General features: G+C 39.6%; 1 protein-coding gene and 1 pseudogene across 1 annotated transcript in view; one reads left to right on the top strand and one right to left on the bottom strand.

The window, feature by feature from the left end:
* The window catches only part of DLGAP5 (DLG associated protein 5), a 38,979-nt gene extending 24,480 nt beyond the window's left edge, over positions 1 to 14,499 (bottom strand). The window contains exons 1-8 of the mRNA XM_065871441.1: positions 14,371 to 14,499; positions 11,505 to 11,743; positions 8,960 to 9,153; positions 5,318 to 5,380; positions 3,790 to 3,874; positions 3,597 to 3,716; positions 2,163 to 2,233; positions 37 to 311 (exon numbers count right to left, since the gene is read on the bottom strand). Coding sequence (XP_065727513.1) covers positions 37 to 311; positions 2,163 to 2,233; positions 3,597 to 3,716; positions 3,790 to 3,874; positions 5,318 to 5,380; positions 8,960 to 9,153; positions 11,505 to 11,742 — 1,046 coding nt within the window. The 5' untranslated portion in view covers position 11,743; positions 14,371 to 14,499. The remainder of the gene's footprint in view (positions 1 to 36; positions 312 to 2,162; positions 2,234 to 3,596; positions 3,717 to 3,789; positions 3,875 to 5,317; positions 5,381 to 8,959; positions 9,154 to 11,504; positions 11,744 to 14,370) is intronic.
* LOC136119088 (large ribosomal subunit protein eL43-like) lies at positions 11,895 to 12,155 on the top strand (annotated as a pseudogene).
* Positions 14,500 to 19,420: the final 4,921 nt, after the last annotated feature.

Genomic DNA, 19,420 nt, shown 5'->3' with positions numbered 1-19,420 from the left:
TTAGCAAGGAATTCATTATTAACATTAAATTCTTACACTTCTGTGTTTAAAGGGGTCCAGGTATAACTGGGTGTCAAGAAAGCACTGGCACTTCTGGGAGTCATAGGTGTTACTTGATAGGTCTTCAGACCATCTAGTGGCTGAAACATAAAATCTTTAGGTGCAAAGGAATTCTTCCCCTTCATTTTTGCACTATTTGTCTTAGATAAATTTTCCATTTTTGATAAGACACCATCTGGATCCATTCCAATTGTTGTACTGGTTTGTGAATCCAAAGTACTTTCTTCACTATCAACTTTAAAAGAAATGGCCTAGATGGGAGGAAACAGAATGGAGTAAGAATTTCTCTTCTGGGGATATATTCAAACCAATTTTTACAGGCCTGAAAATATGAAAGTTGAGATATGTGTCCCTTGTGCATAATTTAAGAGAAAAAAATAAATACAATTAAATGTAAATATGGAATCAGTAGCCAGCTAACTAAACCACTGTCATGATCCAGAGAGAGACAGAACCAATCCTCATTAAAAGGACTAAATAATAGGTTTTAAGTATTAAAATTAAATATATGAAAACTAAGGTGGAAAAATTACCCACCTAACAAATATCTACCTTTTTATTTAAATTATGTTGATAATTACAATGGTTGAGAATCAGAAATCCAATGTTTATTGGATGACTACTATTGTCAAGGACCAAATCCTCTTTTAAAATCACCTTGATTATAAATAAATTTATCATGAGAAAAATATTTTTCAGTGTGACGACACAGTGAGATTAACCATATAAAATGTGAAGCTTATTTTCTCTGTCAATTTAATTATTTGGTTTTTTTAAAACTGAGATATAACTGACATATAACATTATATTAGTATCAGCTGTGCAACATAATGATTTGATATTTGTATATACTGCAAAATGATCTAGACGATGAGTCTAATGAACAACGGTCACTACACAAAGTTACAATTTTTTTTTCTTGTGATGAGAACTTTAATGACCTACCCTCTTTGCAACTTTCAAATATACAACACAGTATTATTAACCATAGTCACTATGTTTTATAGTGAATCCCCAGGACTCACTTTGTAACTGGAAGTTTGTAACTTTCGACCACCTTCACCGATTTCACCCACCCATATAAACATAATTTTTAGAGGTTTTTACATTTCTGATTTTTAATTTTTAGTTAAGAATCTAGCCACATTTCTTATACTTTGGCATAACTTTTTTTTTCTTTTAAAATAAATTTATTTATTTATTTTTGGCTGCGTTGGGTGTTCATTGCTGCACACAGTCTTTCTCTAGTTGCAGTGAGTGGGGACTACTCTTCATTGCAGTGCATGGGCTTCTCATTGCAGTGGCTTCTCTTATTGTGAAGCATGGGCTCTAGGCACATGGGTTTCAGTAGTTGTGGCATGCAGGCTCAGTAGTTGTGGCTCGCGGGCTCTAGAGCTCAGGCTCAGTAGTTGTGGTGCACGGGCTTAGTTGCTCCACAGCATGTGGGATCTTCCCGGACCAGGGCTCGAATCCATGTCCCCTGCAGTGGCAGGTGGATTCTTAACCACTGCGCCACCAGGGAAGTCCCTAACTTTTTTTAAGGTTAAGGAACTGTGTAGCATGGATTATAAAACAAGGCATTGGGGCCTCAAAATTGTGGCTCTTTTTTGAAGACTCTACCACGTACTATGGTAGACGCTATCAGAAATGTTAGGTTATTTAATTCTTAAAACTACTCCATGTAGGTATTACGGGTTGGAGATGGGAAAACAAATTCCTAAGTTGTCCAAGGTTATATAGCTAATTGGAAGCAGAGACAATATTCAAACTCAGGCCTAACTGAATCCAAAGTCAATGCATTTCACCCTACTCCATCCTATCTCTTAGCTAGTTCCCACATGAAGGTTTCGGTCAGCTGTGTTTTTATCACTTTTCTCTATTTCCTGTTAATCAAATTATGCTTTCTCCACCTATAAAACTCTGAGGATAAGACACGTGAAAAACAACAGTAAATCCTCCTGATGCTTCTTTATGGTTCAAGAGATTTTAACACATGTGTAAGTTATCTTCTTGAAGCAGTGCTATATGCTTAATTTCAATTTTATGAAAGTAGCAGTGAGATTTTCAAAGTACCTAGAAATAAACAGATGTTTATACTCTACCTTGTCAGGTTTTGTTTCTAGCTTTTTGGCAGGTCTTACTTGATTTGGTGCCTCTGTTTCTGCTTCATTATCTAAAATAAAAGTGAAATAAGCCATCCATTTAGACTAGATAAAAAAATGCTGCATTAAAAGTACTAGGTAATTTGGGAAAGGAAAACAGGCAATAGGAATGTATGTCAAAGAATTTTATGATTAAAAGTCACATTATAAAATAGGAAAAAAATAGATGAAATTTCCTGCCAAGTTTAGGCCATCTGTTTTCAAAACAAAAGTGTTAAGGTATTTTACCTTTTGCCTCTGAATATCAAATATGTATTTATTATAGAAAATTAGAAAAAATTTTAAAAAGCACAAAAACAACAACAATCAAAAATTTTACCCAAGCTTACACTACTCAGTGGTAATCACTATTGACACTTCGGAGTACGTTTTCGCAGTTTTTTCCTATGTTCACATTCACATACATATTTTAGAATTTCAATCATACTGTTCAGAGTTTGAGCTGATTTTCTTTGCCCACTTAATACGATTAACCATGTCATTAAGTGTTCTTTCATACATTGTTCTTAAATGGTTACATTGTATTCCACCAAATGGATGGACTGTAACTTATTGGGGCCATTAGTTTTTCACTTTGAAGCACTGCTTACACCAATTCAGTACTTCAACATTTGAGCACCCACTGTGTGCTAACGGGATATCGGGGCACAAAACCTATCTTTGGGAATTAGAATCTCCATTTCCTCCTCTCCTACTCAAAGAAGTACATGGGGCTTCCCTGGTGGCGCAGTGGTTGAGAGTCCGCCTGCTGATGCAGGGGACACGGGTTCGTGCCCCGGTCCGGGAAGATCCCACATGCCACGGAGCGGCTGGGCCCGTGAGCCATGACCACTGAGCCTGTGCGTCCGGGGCCTGTGCTCCACAACGGGAGAGGCCACAACAGTGAGAGGCCCGCGTACCGCAAAAAAAAAAAAAAAAAAAAGAAGTACATGATGATTTTAAAAAATTGAACACAGGGGCTTGCCTGGTGGTGCAGTAGTCAAGAATCCACCTGCCAATGAAAGGGACACGGGTTCGACCCCTGGCCCGGGAAGATCCCACATGCCGCGGAGCAACTAAGTCCGTGTGCCACAACTACTGAGCCTGTGCTCTAGAGCCCAAGAGCCACAACTACTGAGCCCACGTGTCACAACTACTGAAGCCAGTGCGCCTAGAGTCCATGCTCCGCAACAAGAGAAGTCAATGCAATGAGAAGACTGTGCACCGCAATGAAGAGTAGCCCCCGCTGGCTGCAACTAGACAAAGCCCGCACGCAGCAACAAAGACCCAATGCAGCCAAAAATTAATTAATTAATTAATTTAAAAAAATTGCACACAAGGAATTTCAAGTACCAAAACATCCTAGCTCAGTCACTGATCAAGAAATGTTCTTACCATTAGTAGCCCTTGTCACTGGCTTTCTTGCTGTAGTAGGCGGGACTGTTCTGGCAATCTGCTTTGCTGCTTGAGTAGCCGATCGAGTCATTCTCACTGGCGGCATTACAGGCTGTATAGCTGTGGGAACAAATAATAAAATCAAATGTTTGTGGTAATTTTAAATTATTGTTGTGGCAACATCAGAACTTACCTTTTTTCTCCTTGTCCAACACTTTCTTTTCAGAAGCCTGTCTTTGACCAGGTCGGATTGCTCGAACATCACTCCCATTATCAATCTATTCAAAATATTAGGTACTATGTGATTTAATTGCATAATGAACCAAACCACCACATTTTTAATGTGTAAATTGACCCCTCATTTGAAACCTGATATTGTAAATGACTCAGCAAAAAACCCACTACCCCAAATAAAATGAGATGAAGAAACAAGTTTTCCATTATATACATTTCCTTACAAGCTTTTTCAGAAACCTAGAATTTAGAAAATGCTAACAAGCTAAGCTATTAAAAAAATAACTGACTATAATCTTCTGAGACTCCTTAAACATACCAGGCATGTTTTCAATTCAAGACCTTTGAATTTTGTCTAGAAAATTCTTCTCCTGGAAGAAAGCTCTTTCCCACAGTTCACTCTTTTACTTCCTTAAAGACTTCATTTAAAATGCCACCATCTGGGAACTTCCCTGGTGGCGCAGTGGTTAAGAATCTGCCTGCCAATGCAGGGGACACAGGTTTGAGCCTTGGTCTGGGAAGATCCCACATGCCACGGAGCAACTAAGCCTGTGCACCACAACTACTGAGCCCACACACTGCAACTACTGAAGCCCGCATGCCTAGAGCCCGTGCTCTGCAACAAGAGAAGCCACCACAATAAGAAGCCTGCGCACCGCAACAAACAGCAGCCCCTGCTCGCAGCAACTAGAGAAAAGCCTGCGCACAGCAATGAAGACCCAACACAGTCCAAAATAAATAAATAAATAAATAAATTTATTAAAAATAAAATAAAATGCCATCTCAGTGAGGCCTGATCAAAATTCCACCCTACACCTACTTCAAAACTCCCCACCTCCCTTCTTCTTCTTTTTTTTTAATCTCCCCCATAATACTTAATACTTTTGACCATCTGACACACTTTTTTAGTGCTATCTCTCATGTAAGCTCCTTGAAAACAGGGAATTTTGTTTGTTTTGCTCAGTTATATTCTAGAGCCTAAAGGAACATGGTAGTGACTCAAATTCATTGAATACATGAAACTTAGCTTCCTCACCTGACAAAGAGGCATACTATTTCCCTCTTTGCCCACTTGATTTTATTTTAGTAATCCTCCTAATAAGTTTATCCATAACCGTGTTTTGAAGACCCATAAGTTTATAACACTCACCCTGTATGCTTTATATTCCTATCTGCACTTCATGGTGACATGGGATGCATAATAGAAGCCCGGTAAACAAACAAAGGAAAAAGAGTGTGGCACAGAGTTTAGTATAGATCTCATAAGGGATGTCTGGGCAAAGAATATTTTAAGTGACTATTTCCTTAGCATCTAGCCAAATCTGTTCTGCCACCATACCAAAACAGTGATTTTGGTAGTACTATTGACTCTAGTAAAATAATTACTATGCTTGAAGATGGTATTAGATTAAAAATAAATGTACTTACTCTGAGGAAAAAAAGTACAATTTGTCATTTTAGTAACAATGACCTACTATCAACTTTACCTTTGTCAGCTCCATTTGGTCTTTGGCCTTTGACCTTGTAATCCGTACAGAAGATGGAACAGCCTTAAAACAGTCAAAAGAAGATAAAGTTAAAAAAATAAATAAATAAACTGGCAAAATTTACTTTCATTATGAAATAAAGTTTCCATTTTAAATTTAAATTTTATCCTTAATAATTTATGGCAAAAAGATACTTGCTAACTTAATTTTTTTTTTAATTTAAATTTTAATTTTTTTGGCCGTGCCGTGCAGCTTGCGGGTCTTAGTTCCCCAACCAGGGATTGAACCCAGGCCTCTGGCAGTGAAAGCACTGAGTCCTAACCCCTGGACTGCCAGGGAATTCCCTAAGTTATTGTTTTTTCTGGTTCTGGCTTGATTTAAATTATGTTTAAGTTAATAACTTCAAAACTTACCCATATTTCTCAATGAGGAGAGAGAAGAAATTTCAAAGCATATTTTCCAAGTATTAGGATCCTCATTAATGTGATTAGCTAGACATATTTAAAAGGGGGTAGATGAACAAACTAGAGTATTAGGATCTTTTGTTTTCTGTTCATGAAAAGATACTGTACAGCTTACTTCCCTAGCTTTGACAATTTGCCTTCAAATCTCATGATTATACACCTGTCCATTGTCAGTAAGAAAATGGAGACCTAATCCCAAAATGTGAAAAAAATTTAGCATGAGAAAGACCAATTAAAAAATTATAAGGTATTTATCAACTCTGTAAAATTTCTTAAGAAACGTAATCAGGGACTTCCCCAGTGGTCCAGTGGTTAAGAATCCACCTTCCAATGCAGGGGACATGGGTCTGATCCTTGGTTGGGGAACTAAGATCCCACACGCCACGGCGCAACTACGCCCGTGCGCCACATCTAGAGAAGCCCACATGCAGCAACGAAAACCCAACGCAGCCAAAATTAAAAAAAAAAACCAAAAAACCCACAACCATGTGTCTCTTGTTCCTCCTACGTATATTTTTAAGATATTTTAAAATAGTTGTTTACAGTGTAGACCAATGATTGGTATCTACATATTCCTAAAGACAGCTTAAATCTAATCCCTTCTAAGAGGTCTTCTTTGATGTTCCTCCGAATATAAACAATCTATCCTTCCTCTAATATAAAGAACATATTTATCTGTATCTTTCCACCGTGAACTACAGTTTATTAATTTTGGTCTCTTCTACAGTGTCCTAAGATCATACAGAGTAAATAAATCAAAGATCTGTCAAATGAATCATTGAGATTCATGAAACCTAGAAAAACAAGTAATATCTTCGGCCTTTATATTATTCAGTTCTTATTTAAATCAGGAATGAGTATACAGTCAATGAGATCTTTTATACATATCTTTAAATAGCAAATCAGGGATTTCCCTGGTGGTGCAGTGGTTAAGAATCCGCCTGCCAATGCAGGGGACACGGGTTTGAGCCCTGGTCCGGGAAGATCCCACATGCCGCAGAGCAACCAAGCCTGTGCGACACAACAACTGAGCCTGTGCTCTAGGGCCCGCGAGCCACAACAACTGAGCCTGCATGCCACAACTACTGAAGCCCGCGCGCCTAGAGCCCGTGCTCTGCAAAGAGAAGCCACCTCAGTGAGAAGCCTGCGCACCACAATGAAGAGTAGCCCCGGCTTGTTGCAACTAGAGAAAGCCTGCACAGAGCAACGAAGACCCAACGCAGCCAAAAATAAATAAATAAATAATAATAAAATAAATAAATAAATAGCAAATCACCAGTGACTAGCAAGTTTACAAATCCAACTGATCTGTTCAAACTTCATCCTTCCTGATTCACTAACCATTCTCTTTAGATCACCCCTCCTTTAGCTTCTATCCTCCATTTTAGCTCTGCTGCCACTCTGACCAGTCCTTTTCAGCCTATCACTGCCCACCTAAAGGTATTCTCTAGACCTCACTCTTTCATAATTTTATGTACCCTAATTGGAATGGTCTCATTTAGTCCTACAGCTTAAGTGTCCATTCATACTCCCAATATCATATCCAAAATCCACATCTTAGCATGGATCCCCATCCTGATTTCCAAATTTTTATTCCCAACTGCCTGATGTCTAGATGGCCCAAATAGGATTTTTTTTTAAAAAGGGTATTAATATTCACCCACTTAAGCTTTTCTTGCCTTCCTCATCTCTTCTAGCAGCAGCAAAATTTGTATTATTGACCAAACTATTATCTTCAGAATCATCATCTTATCTCTAACTTTTCAACTTCCTCCACCCCTCACATCTACTTGGTCACCAGTCCTATCAAATTTATCTCTTAAGATGTCTTACATGGCACCTGTTAGAATGGCTATTATCAAAAAGACAAGAAATAATAAGTGTTGGTGAGGATATGGAGAAACAGGAACCCCTGAGCACTGTTGGTAGGAATGTAAACTGGTGCAGCCACTATGAAACACAGTATGGAAGATCCTCAAAAAATTAAAATTAGAACTACCATATGATCCAGCATTTCCAATTCTGAGTATTTATCCAAAGGAAATGAAAACACTAACTCAAAAATATATATGTATCCCCATGTACGCTGCAGCATTATTTACAATAGCCAAGACTTGTAAACAACTCAGGTGTCCATCACTTGAGTGAGGTACAGGGTAGGTGAAATGGGTGAAGGTGGTCAAAAAGTACAAACTTCCAGGTTTAAAATAAGTAAGTCCCGGGAATGTAATATACAGTATGGTGACTACAGTTAATAATACTGTATTGTATATTTGAAAGTTGCTAAGAGAGTATATCTGAAATGTTCTCATCACAAGAAAAAAAGTTTTGTAACTATGTGTGGTGATGGATGGTAACTAGACTAACTGTGGTGATCACCTTGTAATGTATACAAATAATGAATCATTATGGTGTACACCTGAAACTAATATGTCAATTATATCTCCAGAAAAATGATGTCTTAAACCTGTTTCTTTTTTTGTTTTTTTTTTTTTGTTTTTTTGCGGTATGCAGGCCTCTCACTGTTGTGGTCTCTCCTGCTGTGGAGCACGGCTCCGGACGCACAGGCTCAGCGGCCATGGCTCACGGGCCCAGCCGCTCCACAGCATGTGGGATCCTCCCAGACCAGGGCACGAACCCGCGTTCCCTGCATCGGCAGGCGGACTCTCAACCACTGCACCTCCAGGGAAGCCCCTATTTCTTCTTTTTAAACAAATGTCTCAGTCCACTTATCTCATCTCACCTATTCTATAAAGAATATTCACAATATAGACTCACAACTGGTCTTCCTATCTATAAATGCTTCCCTTTCTAGACTATAATCCTCAAGTCCAGCCTAATCTTCCCTGAGTATTACTCTGATAATGGTACAACCTCGTTTATAAACCTCCCTTGACTCTCCATATCCTAGAGGATAAATGCCCAATACTTTGGTATAGCATTCACTCTTCAGCCTGGCTCTACCAGCTGTCCTAGTTTTATCCAATCTCAACCTAAATATAGCTACATCAAGAGACCCTGTTTTCATCTTGTGAGTTACTGTTATGTCATTCTCACCTCCTACCAGCTAATTAAATGAATAAAGGGACTCAGGGGAAGTGGTTATTTTAGTCATCTAATCTCCTAAAGAAAATTCCAGTTAAAAGGAATATATATCAAGTTAGGATACTAAACTTACCTTTTTTGGCTCAGCTTTCACAGTACTCTGGTTTGAGAAAAGAAAACAAGGAATATCAGGTCTATAAAGACCCACTTTAAATACTCCTCGTTTAGCTTTCTCTCTCTGCTCTTTCAATTTTTGAAGCTGCTTTTCTTCTTTGTATTTTTGGAGCATTTGTTTTCGTTGATCACCTAGAATAGTTTTCACTGACTCTAAGTAGGAAAAAGAAAAAAAGAAAAATACAATATATAAAACATTTCAGATAAAAAGTTAGGCAAACAACTTCTAACTTCAACTGTTGCTAAGAAATGCTTTTAGTAACGTCTTGTTAATTCCTTAGCACTTCAAGTTATTTCCACCCCTATTTTAAAATTCCTATTTCTTTCACCTTCATTTGTTCAAATATATAACTGTTTACTATGTACTAGGCATGTATTACTTCACGTTTAAATTAACTAGCTTCTATGATGGTCAGCCTCCAAGCTGACCTCCAGCGATTCTCACCTCCTGGTAGACATGCCTTGTGTCATCCCCTCCCATACTGAATAGGGCTGACCTGTGTAACCAAGAAAGTACTGTGGAAATGATAGAGAACGACTCCCACAACTGGGTCATTAAAGACATCGCAGCTTTTGTCCTGTTCTCTCTTGGATCCCTTGCTCTGGGGGGAAGCCAGTGGCCACGTGGAACCTTAAGGAACTCAAGCAGCCCCATGGAGATGTCCACATGGCAAAGAACTAAGGCCTCCTGCCAAAAGCCAGCATCATCTTGCTGGTAATGTGAATAAGTCACCTCAGAAGCAGATCCTTTACAATAATCAAAACAGGGACTTCTCTGGTGGTCCAGTGGTTAAGACTCCCAATGCAGGGGGCCCGGGTTCAATCCCTGGTTGGGGAACTAAGATCCACATACCACAACTAAGCCTGTGCACCGCAACTACTGAGCCCAGGCACGACAACTAGAGAAGCCCATGTGCCGCAACTGAGAAGCCCATGTGCCGCAGCTAAGAAGCCTGCGTGCCGCAACTAAGACCCGGCGCAGCCAAAATAAAAAGACAATGTCCTTATAATGATGGCCCTCAGGGCTCTATGGGAGCTAAGCTGTTTGCCTTCTCTAGTCATGCTTACCTACTTGCTTTCTCTGGAACATACCAGACCCCCTCCCACCTCCAGGCCTTCGCAAATGAGGAATAAAAGATATTCTAATAGCATATTGACAAGGTTAAATTTTGTTTGAAAGATTTTGGTCGAGGAAAGAAGCATTTGAGAGGGTATGAGTAGAGGCAAGGAGACAACTCAGAAGGTAATGTCACCTCTTCTCAGACAGAAAATGTCTAGTTCTTCCTTCAAAGGCCATCCTATATAATCCTACGACCCAGTGTTCATTTTCTCTGAACTCCTAAGAGATGTTATTCTTTACTCTATCCCCCTCAACCACCAACCCACTTCCTTTGACCTTCAAACATAAACTGATCACTTCATCTCAAAAACAAAAAAGTACCCTACGACACTCTAATCCACTTCCTTTCTCTCACTTTCCTTTAGAATCACAAAAATGACAAATCTGGAAGAAATAGTTTAGCTCAACCTCCCCTTTTACAGAAGCAATTAAGCTGAATATGTTGAGTGTCTTGTACATGTCACACATTACACTGGTTCTGGAAAATGATAAAACTGAAGTAGTGAACACGTAAAACAACTTGACATCTCATTTCTTTCTCTATAAAACTTTTAAGACTTCATCTTTCTGCCATTTCTTCACAATTTATCCTTGCTTTATTTCACTGCAATCTAGCTCCTAGTGCCTGCTATATAAACACAACTAAATAGGAGTCCAATAAGTCCTTCCGATTAAATGCATGTTATTTCCCAGTTCTCTTCCTTCTTTTCTATAGCATCCCTTGCCTTCTAAGACAGCCATTTTTATTATTTTTATCTCTTGCTGAGATCATTCTCTTTTCTGGTTGGTTCTTTCCCTACTAATTACCCCAAATCCTTTTGGGCAAACTACAGGGATGAATCCTTTGCTCTTCCCTCTAAGAAGTGCTCCCATTGGCAAAGTACCCTTACTTCATGGATACTTCAATCAGTTCTATTTCTATGTCCCTTATCAATTTATCGTGTCAATATTTATCTTATCCAAGCTCCAGAAGTAAGAACTTTAGGATTCCTGTAAGGCCATATAGGTAAAAACTGTTATAATACTCCATAGGTGAATGGCTTTAGCCTAGCTAGGACGTCCACAGCCTTTACTTGAGTGCTTTTATTTGTGGGGGAGGGGGGCACACCAGGCAGCCTGCAGGATCTTAGTTCCCCCACCAAGGATCAAACCTGGGCCCCTGGCAGTGGAAGTGTGGAGTCCTAACTACTGGACCATCTGGGAATTCCTAACACAGCCTTTACTTGAAATAGACAGTATTTAGTTGTAGAAAACACCAAGTTATTTATTTAGAATGGCATTTCAAAACTCCATTCTTCTGGTCAGGGTTGTTTTTAACCTCAGGTATTAAACCAACTTTTATTCACTTTTCAAACACTTGAAATTACAATAGACTTTTACTTACTTGGCTTGACATCGGCCTTTTCTGGAACAAGCTCATGAGATATCTCATCTAATTCAAGAAGAATTCTACCTTCCAAGGTTGGAACGTTGACATCTTTCAAACCAAAGTGTCTATTGCGTTCATATTCCTTATGTCTGTTTTCTTTCTGAGACAGTGATTTCCTATGAGCAATTTTAGTTCTAATCATGTCGGTACTTAATTGCTTTCTGTGTCGACTGGCAAAATGTGATGAAGCCATCCTGTCAGGAAAAAGAGAGAAAGACCAACTTACATGAAATTTCATTTGATTATTTAAAAAGTTAGGATTCCAGTTCACCTCCCACCCCAGAGTCTTCTGAAAAAAAAAAATTAAAATACAGCTCTCTGGGCTCAGACCTAGGTTGTGGCAACATGGCTAAATGCACCAAGGTCAGAATCGTGGGTAAATACGGGACCCATGTTGCCTCCCTCAGGAAAATGGTGAAGAAAACTGAAATCAGCCAGCACTCCTAGCACACTTGTTCCTGTGGCAAAACCAAGATGAAGAGACAAGCTGTGGGCATTTGGCATTTCCTGCATGAAAACGGTGGTTGATGGTGCCTGGACCTACAACACCATTTCTGCCATCACAGTAAAGTCACCAGAAGACTGAAGGAACTGAAGGACCAGTAGAAGGCCACCATTTGAAACATTGCTAGCCTATAATAAATGGGTTAATTTACATAATAAAAAATACAAAATGGAATAAATATGTGACTGAAGAGTGGGAAGGAGGTTATCAAGAGATAAAACACTACAACCTATTTTGAGGTTCTGAACAGGAACTTGCTTGACAGATGAAGTGAAGCCCAGAAAGCTAAAGTCCAGAATATAAATAAGAGGGTCTAGGCTTACCATGGAGAGCACTGCAAAATAGAGTAGGAAGTAAAGGTGAAAATAGAGATATAGTATACAGAATAGTTTCCTTAACTTTCCCCTGGTGATGAATGCAGGCAGGCTGGCATTTTTTCTCAAGGCAAAAACAAAACAAACAAAACACACAAGATGCCTATTAGGTAGGTAGGAATGATAAATAGGCAGTTAGATATACGAGATTGAGAAAAAGAAGGTTTTTTTTTTTTTTTTTTTGCGGTACGTGGGCCTCTCACTACTGTGGCCTCTCCCGCTGCGGAGCAGAGGCTCCGGACGCGCAGGCCCAGCCGCCATGGCTCACGGGCCCAGCCGCCCCACGGCACGCGGGATCTTCCCGGACCAGGGCACGAACCCACGTCCCCTGCATCAGCAGGCGGACTCCCAACCACTGCGCCACCAGGGAAGCCCAAGAAGGTTTTCAGAAATACCATGGTGATGCAGAAGGATAACCATATCAGTTTGCCCTGGTGAGGGCAAAATAAAATTCTTTTCGGCCATGTAAGAAATCATATAGTTTACTTGGCATATGCTCTTTTCTTAGAAAAATTCTTGGGAGTCCAAGAAAGACAATGTCATGGGTTCCAAGAAATCGCGGATCCAACTGAGGAAAAGAATAAAGGAAAGTGGAAAGTCTAAAGGCATCTCCTATACAGCTGGTATGGAGAACAACCAAGCCAAACTGGAGAAAGAGGATTGATTCTCCAGGAAAAAGTCTTACCAGCTTAAAATAGAAGGAGAAAAAAAAAAAGGACGGAGGTCTGCCATTAGAAAGTTAGGGCAGGAATAAAGAAGTAGACATAGAGAATGGACTTGAAGACATGGGGTGGGAGGGGAAGCTGGGGCGAAGTGAGAGTAGCATCGACATATATACACTACCAGATGTAAAATAGATAGCTAGTAGGAAGCAGCAGCATAGCACAGGGAGATCGGCTCGGTGCTTTGTGACCACCTAGAGGGGTGGGATAGGGAGGGTGGGAGGGAGGCTCAAGAGGAAGGGGATATGGGGATATATGCATGCATATGACTGATTCGCTTTGTTGTGCAACAGAAACTAACACAGTATTGTGAAGCAATTATATGCCAATAAATGTCTATTTAAAAAAAAAAGATACAAGCACACTATACCTTCAACAAGAAGAGAGTCCACTAGAAAAATGCAGATAAAAAAACTTCACAAGAAATGCAACAAATTAAAATGTTGTATTATTTTAGGCAATCAACAGAGTATAAAAACATGAGAATTCATCTGACCTGGATGCTAATAACATTCTCCTTTAAGGGCCCAGGGGAAGTGACAAAGGACTATGCTTTTTTAATCAAGAACTCTCCTCTACTATTTGATTTGCCACTTCCCGCAAATATTAAAGAAAATTAAAATTACATACTAGGTATTTAAAAACACAGCATAGAACTATACACGGCAAATAGAGAGAGAGAGAGAACTAACACCGAAGGCATATTTAATTATCACCTAAACCCTAAAAGGTATTTAGTAAAACTGCCGTTATACAGATGAGGTAAATTAATTGCCCACATTTGCACAGCTAAAAGGTAGTGGAGCTGGAATCTTAAGCCAGGCAGCCTGGCTCTTCACACACATCTAAGTTCTCTTCTTTGGCTGACTGGAGTTTCTTCCAGCTTGAAAGTCTAGAATGCCTTAGTTTTGCTTGCCAAGGTTGTCAACCCAGGCGTTTTTAGTTGTCATAGAACCTGGAAAGAGCCACTGGAATAATGTTGGGGCCCAACGCCAATAACGCCCCGGTGGTGAAATGATGCTGCTACACAGATCATGGCAACAAATATTTACTCTTCCGAAGGACTGCGTCATCAGCTTCGGGAAGGACAGGTAACACGGTCCTAAGAGGAGCCTCCCCTGAGCGGCGTCCAGCTCGCAGCCGCCGGTCCTCCGACACTTCTAGACCTTCTAGAAGGAAGCGGACCAGCGCCCTCCCCCAGCTCCCCAGCATCCACCTACCTGAGGCAGCTTCTAGCGTGAAACCTCAACCAAACTAAAAGTAAAGGAACCCTCTGGGCCTGGAAGACCACCGCCGCCTCCTTAGAAGGAACGCCTACAAGACTCGGCAAAATTCAAACTTCCTGCACCGAACTTCTGATTGGAGGTATTTTAAGCAACACTTCCTGTAAAAGTACCCGCCTCTTCCCTTCGCCGAGGCTTGCGATTGGTTAGCTCCTTGCTATGTTTGAATTGATTGAAAGGTGAACGGACCGTTCAAAGGGTGGCTGTGAGCTGAATCAATAGGCGGGTCCGCGATGCGATATTGATGAGGCGGGGAGCGGTGGGAGCACTGGGGCTGGCGGGGAGCTACAATGACCGGCGGTTGACAGGGCGCTACGCCTGAAACCGCGGGGCCTCGCGGGTATCCGAGAAAAGACCGAGGAACTCGGACGGAGGAGAGGGGACTCAGAGTCTGAGTCCTTATTTGATTACATAAATCCAGCAGAGCTTATTGGAATATTTTCTTCACTTAACGTTTTAAAGAAAGGGCTTATTACCACATCAAATTTCTTCTTACATCTTTTACTGTTACCTTTCAGCGTTACCAGTCTTTTTTTTTTTTCTCGTCCTTTTTTTTTCTTTTTAAATAGAGGTAAAATTATCAAATACAGTGAAAAGCATAGTTTTTTTAGTATATGATTTGATGAGTTTTGCTAAATGTAAACAGCCGTGTAACCACCACCCAATCAGGATATAGAGCATTTCCATCACCCGGTTCTCTCAAGCCCCCTTCCAAATCTCCCACAGCTTAGACAATCACTCTTCTGATTTCTATCACCTTAAAAATAGGAGTGGTAGGTACTCTTGTCTGCTTTCTTTCTCCCAGTGTAATGTTTTCGAGATCCATCCCTACTGTTACATGAATCAGCCGTTGTTTTTATTGCTGAAAAGTATTCCATTGAATAATTTGCTTATCCATTCTCCTGTTGATGGATATTGGATTGTTCCAATTTTTAGCTATTATGAATAAAGTTGCTATAAACATTCTTGTACAAGTCTTTTTGTGGTCATGTTTTATTTCTCTTGGGGAAATGTAGGTGTGGAATTTTTTTTTAACTGAGCTCTAATTAACATACAGTATTAGTTTCAGGTGTGCAACATAGTGATTCAATATTTTTATACATTATGAAATGGTCACCACAATAATTCCAGTTACCATCAGTCACCATACAAAGTTGTTACAATATTATTTACCATATTCTGTGACATTTGTTTTATAGCTGAAAATGTTTACTTCTTAATCCCCTTCACCTATCTGGTCCTTTCCCTGACACTCCCTCCCTGGGCAACGAACAGTTTGTTTTCTGTATCTATGAGTCTGTTTCTTGCCGCGGACCAGCCGCAGGAAGAGGATTTCACCGCCCAGGGTCAGAAGGGAAGGGGTAAGGAACTGAAGCAGTACCGACGAATGGGGTCAGAAGGACCAAGACAACTGATGGTTGCAAGGCAAATTTTATTATGCTACAGTTGCAGATTATATAGACTAGAAAAAGGGAGGTTGGTTGCCAGATGGTGGTTTACATCATCTACAGACTGTCTCGGCTTCAAGGTTAACTTCCCTGGGAGAAAACCCATAAACCCGGAATCATCCAAAATGCAGGGGGGAGACAGCTTTGCTTGTCTTATTTTACATTCTTTCTGATTTCTGGGCCCTGGTGATTTATCTCCCATGGAATGAAACAAGGAGGCGAACAAGTAGGCACAGTCCCTTGGAGCAGCGGCGGCATGCCTGGCATGTCCGCAGCTTGCTCTCAAGGCTGACCGTTTCCCACAGTTTCTGTTTTGTTTTGTTTGTTTGCTTGTTTTGGTTTTTATATATAAATGAAATCATATAGTATTTGTTTTTCTCTGTCTGACTTATTTCATTTAGCATATTACCCTCCAGTTCCATCTATGTTGCCACAAATGGTGAGATTTCATTCTTTTTTAATGGTTGAGTAACATTCCTGTGTGTGTGTGTGAGTCTGTGTGTCTGTGTATACTACATCTTATTATACCACCGACGCATCCATTGATAGACATTTAGGTTGCTTCCATATTTTGGCTATTGTAAATAGTGCTGCAATGAACATAGGGGTATATATCTTTTGAATTATGTTTTCACTTTCTACAGATAAATATCCAGAAGTGGAATCGCTGGATCATATGGTAGTTCTATTTTTATTTTTTTATGGAACCTCCATACTGTTCTCCACAGTGCCTGCACCAATTTACATTTCCACTAACAGTGCAAAAGTGTTCCCTTTTCTCTACATCCTTGCCAATACTTGTTGTTTCTTGTCTTTTTGATAATAGCCATTCTGACAGGTGTGGGGTGGTAGCTCATTGTGGTTTTGATTTGTATCAATATTTCCCTGATGATAAGGGAGGCTGAGCACATTTTCATGTGTCTATTGGCCATCTATATGTCTTCTTTGGAAAAATGTCTATTCAGGTCCTCTTTTTTAATCGGGTTGTTTGTCTTTTTGATATTGAGTTGTATGAGTTCTTTATATATGTGGATATCAACCTCTTTTTGGATATATCTTTTGCAAATATCTTCTCCCATTCAATAGGTTTCCTTTCCATTTTGTTGGTGGTTTCCTTCACTGTGCAAAAACTTTTTAGTTTGCTTTTGTTGCCCTTGCCTGAGGAGACATATCCAAAAAAAAAATTGCTAAGACCAATGTCAAGGAGGATACTGCCTATGTTTTCTTCTAGGAGTTTTGTAGTTTCAGGTCTTACATTGAAGTCTTTAAATCTGTTCTGAGTTTATTTTTGTATATGGTGTAAAAAAGTGGCCCAATTTTATCCTTTTGTATGTAGTTGTCCAATTTTCCCAGCACCATTTCTTGAGGAGACTATCTTTTCCCCTTTGTTGTTCCCCATTCCCCATTCTTGCCTCTTTTGTCATAGATTAATTGACCATATAAGCATGGGTTTATTTCTGACCTCTCTATTCTGTTCCAGTGATCTATGTGTCTCTTTTTGTGCCAGTACCACACTATTTTGATTATTGTAATTTTGCAGTATAGTTTCAAGCCAGGGAGTGTGATACCTCCAATGAATAAAGTTGCTATAAACATTCTTGTACAAGCATGTTTGTGGGCATGTTTTATTTCTCTTGGGGAAATATAGATGTGGAATTTCTAGGTCATTCTGGGTATGCTTAATTTTATAAAAAATTGCCAAGCAGTTTTCCAAAGTGATTGTACCATTTTACATTCTCACTAGTGATGTTTAAGAGCTCACGTTGTTCCACATGCTTGCCAACGTTTGGAGTTCTCTTTAATTTTAACCCCTCTAGTGGTGTAAAATGGCATCTCATTTTAATTTTATAGTTCCTCAATGACTAATGATGATGAGCATCTTTTCATGTGCTTATTAACTATTTTTATATCTTGTTTTGTGAAATTCCTGCTCAAGTCTTTTGCCTATTTTTGTTTTTTTAATAAATTTACTTATTTATTTTTCACTGCTTTGAGTCTTCATTGCTGCGCACGGGTTTTCTCTGGTTGTGGTGAGCGGGGGCTACTCTTTGTTGCCGTGTGCGGACTTCTCATTGTGGTGGCTTCTCGTTGTGGAACACGGGTTCTAGGCACGCGGACTTCAGTAGTTGTGGCACGCAGGCTCAGGAGTTGTGGCTCACGGACTCTAGAGTGCAGGCTCAGTCGTTGTGGCACATGGGCTTAGTTGCTCCATGGCATGTGGGATCTTCCCTGACCAGGTATCGAACCCGAGTCCCCTGCATTGGCAGGTGGATTCTTAACCACTGAGCCACCAGGGAAGTCATGCCTATGTTTTTAAAATTGAGGGTTATCTTTTAAAATTTGGTTGTCTTTTTAGTATTCAGTTGTAGCAGTTCTATCTATTCTGGGTACAAGTCCTTTTTCAGATATATGTATTTTGAGTATATTTTCCCAGTCTGTACATTGACTTTTTAAAATAATAAATCTTTAATTTTAGAATAGCTTTAGATTAACAGAAAAATCACAAAGATAGTAAAGTGAGTTCCGATATGCCCCACATCCATTTCCCCCTGTTACATTAGTATGGTACATTTGTTACAATTAATGAACTGATACAGATACATTATTATTAACTAAAGTCCATACTTTATTTAGATTTCTTTAATTTTTACCCAGTGATCTTTTTCTGTTCCAAGATACCACATTATATTTGGCCATCATGTTGCCTTAGGCTACTTAGACTATGACAGTTTCTTAGACCTTTCCGTATTTTTGGTAACCTTGACAGTTTTGCAGAGTACTAGTCAGGTATTTTGTAGAATGTCCCTCAATAGGAATTTGTCTGATGTTTTCCTATAATTAGACTGGGATTATGGGCTTTGGGGAGAAACACCGTAGAAGTGAAGTGCCATTCTCATATCACATCAAGAGTATATCTTATCAACATGATTTATTACTGTTAATGTTAACCTTGATTATTTGGTTGAGGGAGTGTTTGCCAGATTTCTCCGGTGTAAAATTACTCTCTTTCCCCCTTTCCGTACTGTACTCTTTGGAAGGAAGGAAGTGTGGGCAGAAAACACTTAAGGACTGAGAACATATACTCTATCTTCTTGAGCACAAAATATGAACATAAAAACTACTTGTAATTATTCTGCATGGGAAATTTGTCTCTTCTCCCCCATTATTTGTTTATGCAATCACTTACATTAGAACTTGTGGATATTTATTTTCTACTTTGGGTTATATGCTAATACTACTTTATTTTGTTGCTCACATTGTTCCAATTTCAGCCATTGGTAGCTCTTTCAATTTGTTCCTCCTTCACTTGGACATGTCCCCATTGTTGTGGGTGTTTTGTTTGTTGTTTGCCTCTTTTTGTTTATTTGTTTTAGTATTACTTTACTTTCTGGCTCTACAATATGCTCCAGGTTCATCTTATATTTTCCTTGCCTCAATACTAGAATGAGCCATTTCTCTAAGGAGCACTGGTTCCTCTTATTGGAGAATGGTACTAGAAACCAAGATCTGGACAGTAGGTGTGCTCCTTGCTACTAGGG

The sequence above is a fragment of the Phocoena phocoena genome, chromosome 2, assembly GCF_963924675.1.
Source record: "Phocoena phocoena chromosome 2, mPhoPho1.1, whole genome shotgun sequence".
NCBI lineage: Eukaryota > Metazoa > Chordata > Mammalia > Artiodactyla > Phocoenidae > Phocoena > Phocoena phocoena.
The sequence above is the reverse complement of the archived record's forward strand: the minus strand, read 5'-3'. Positions and strand labels throughout refer to the sequence as shown.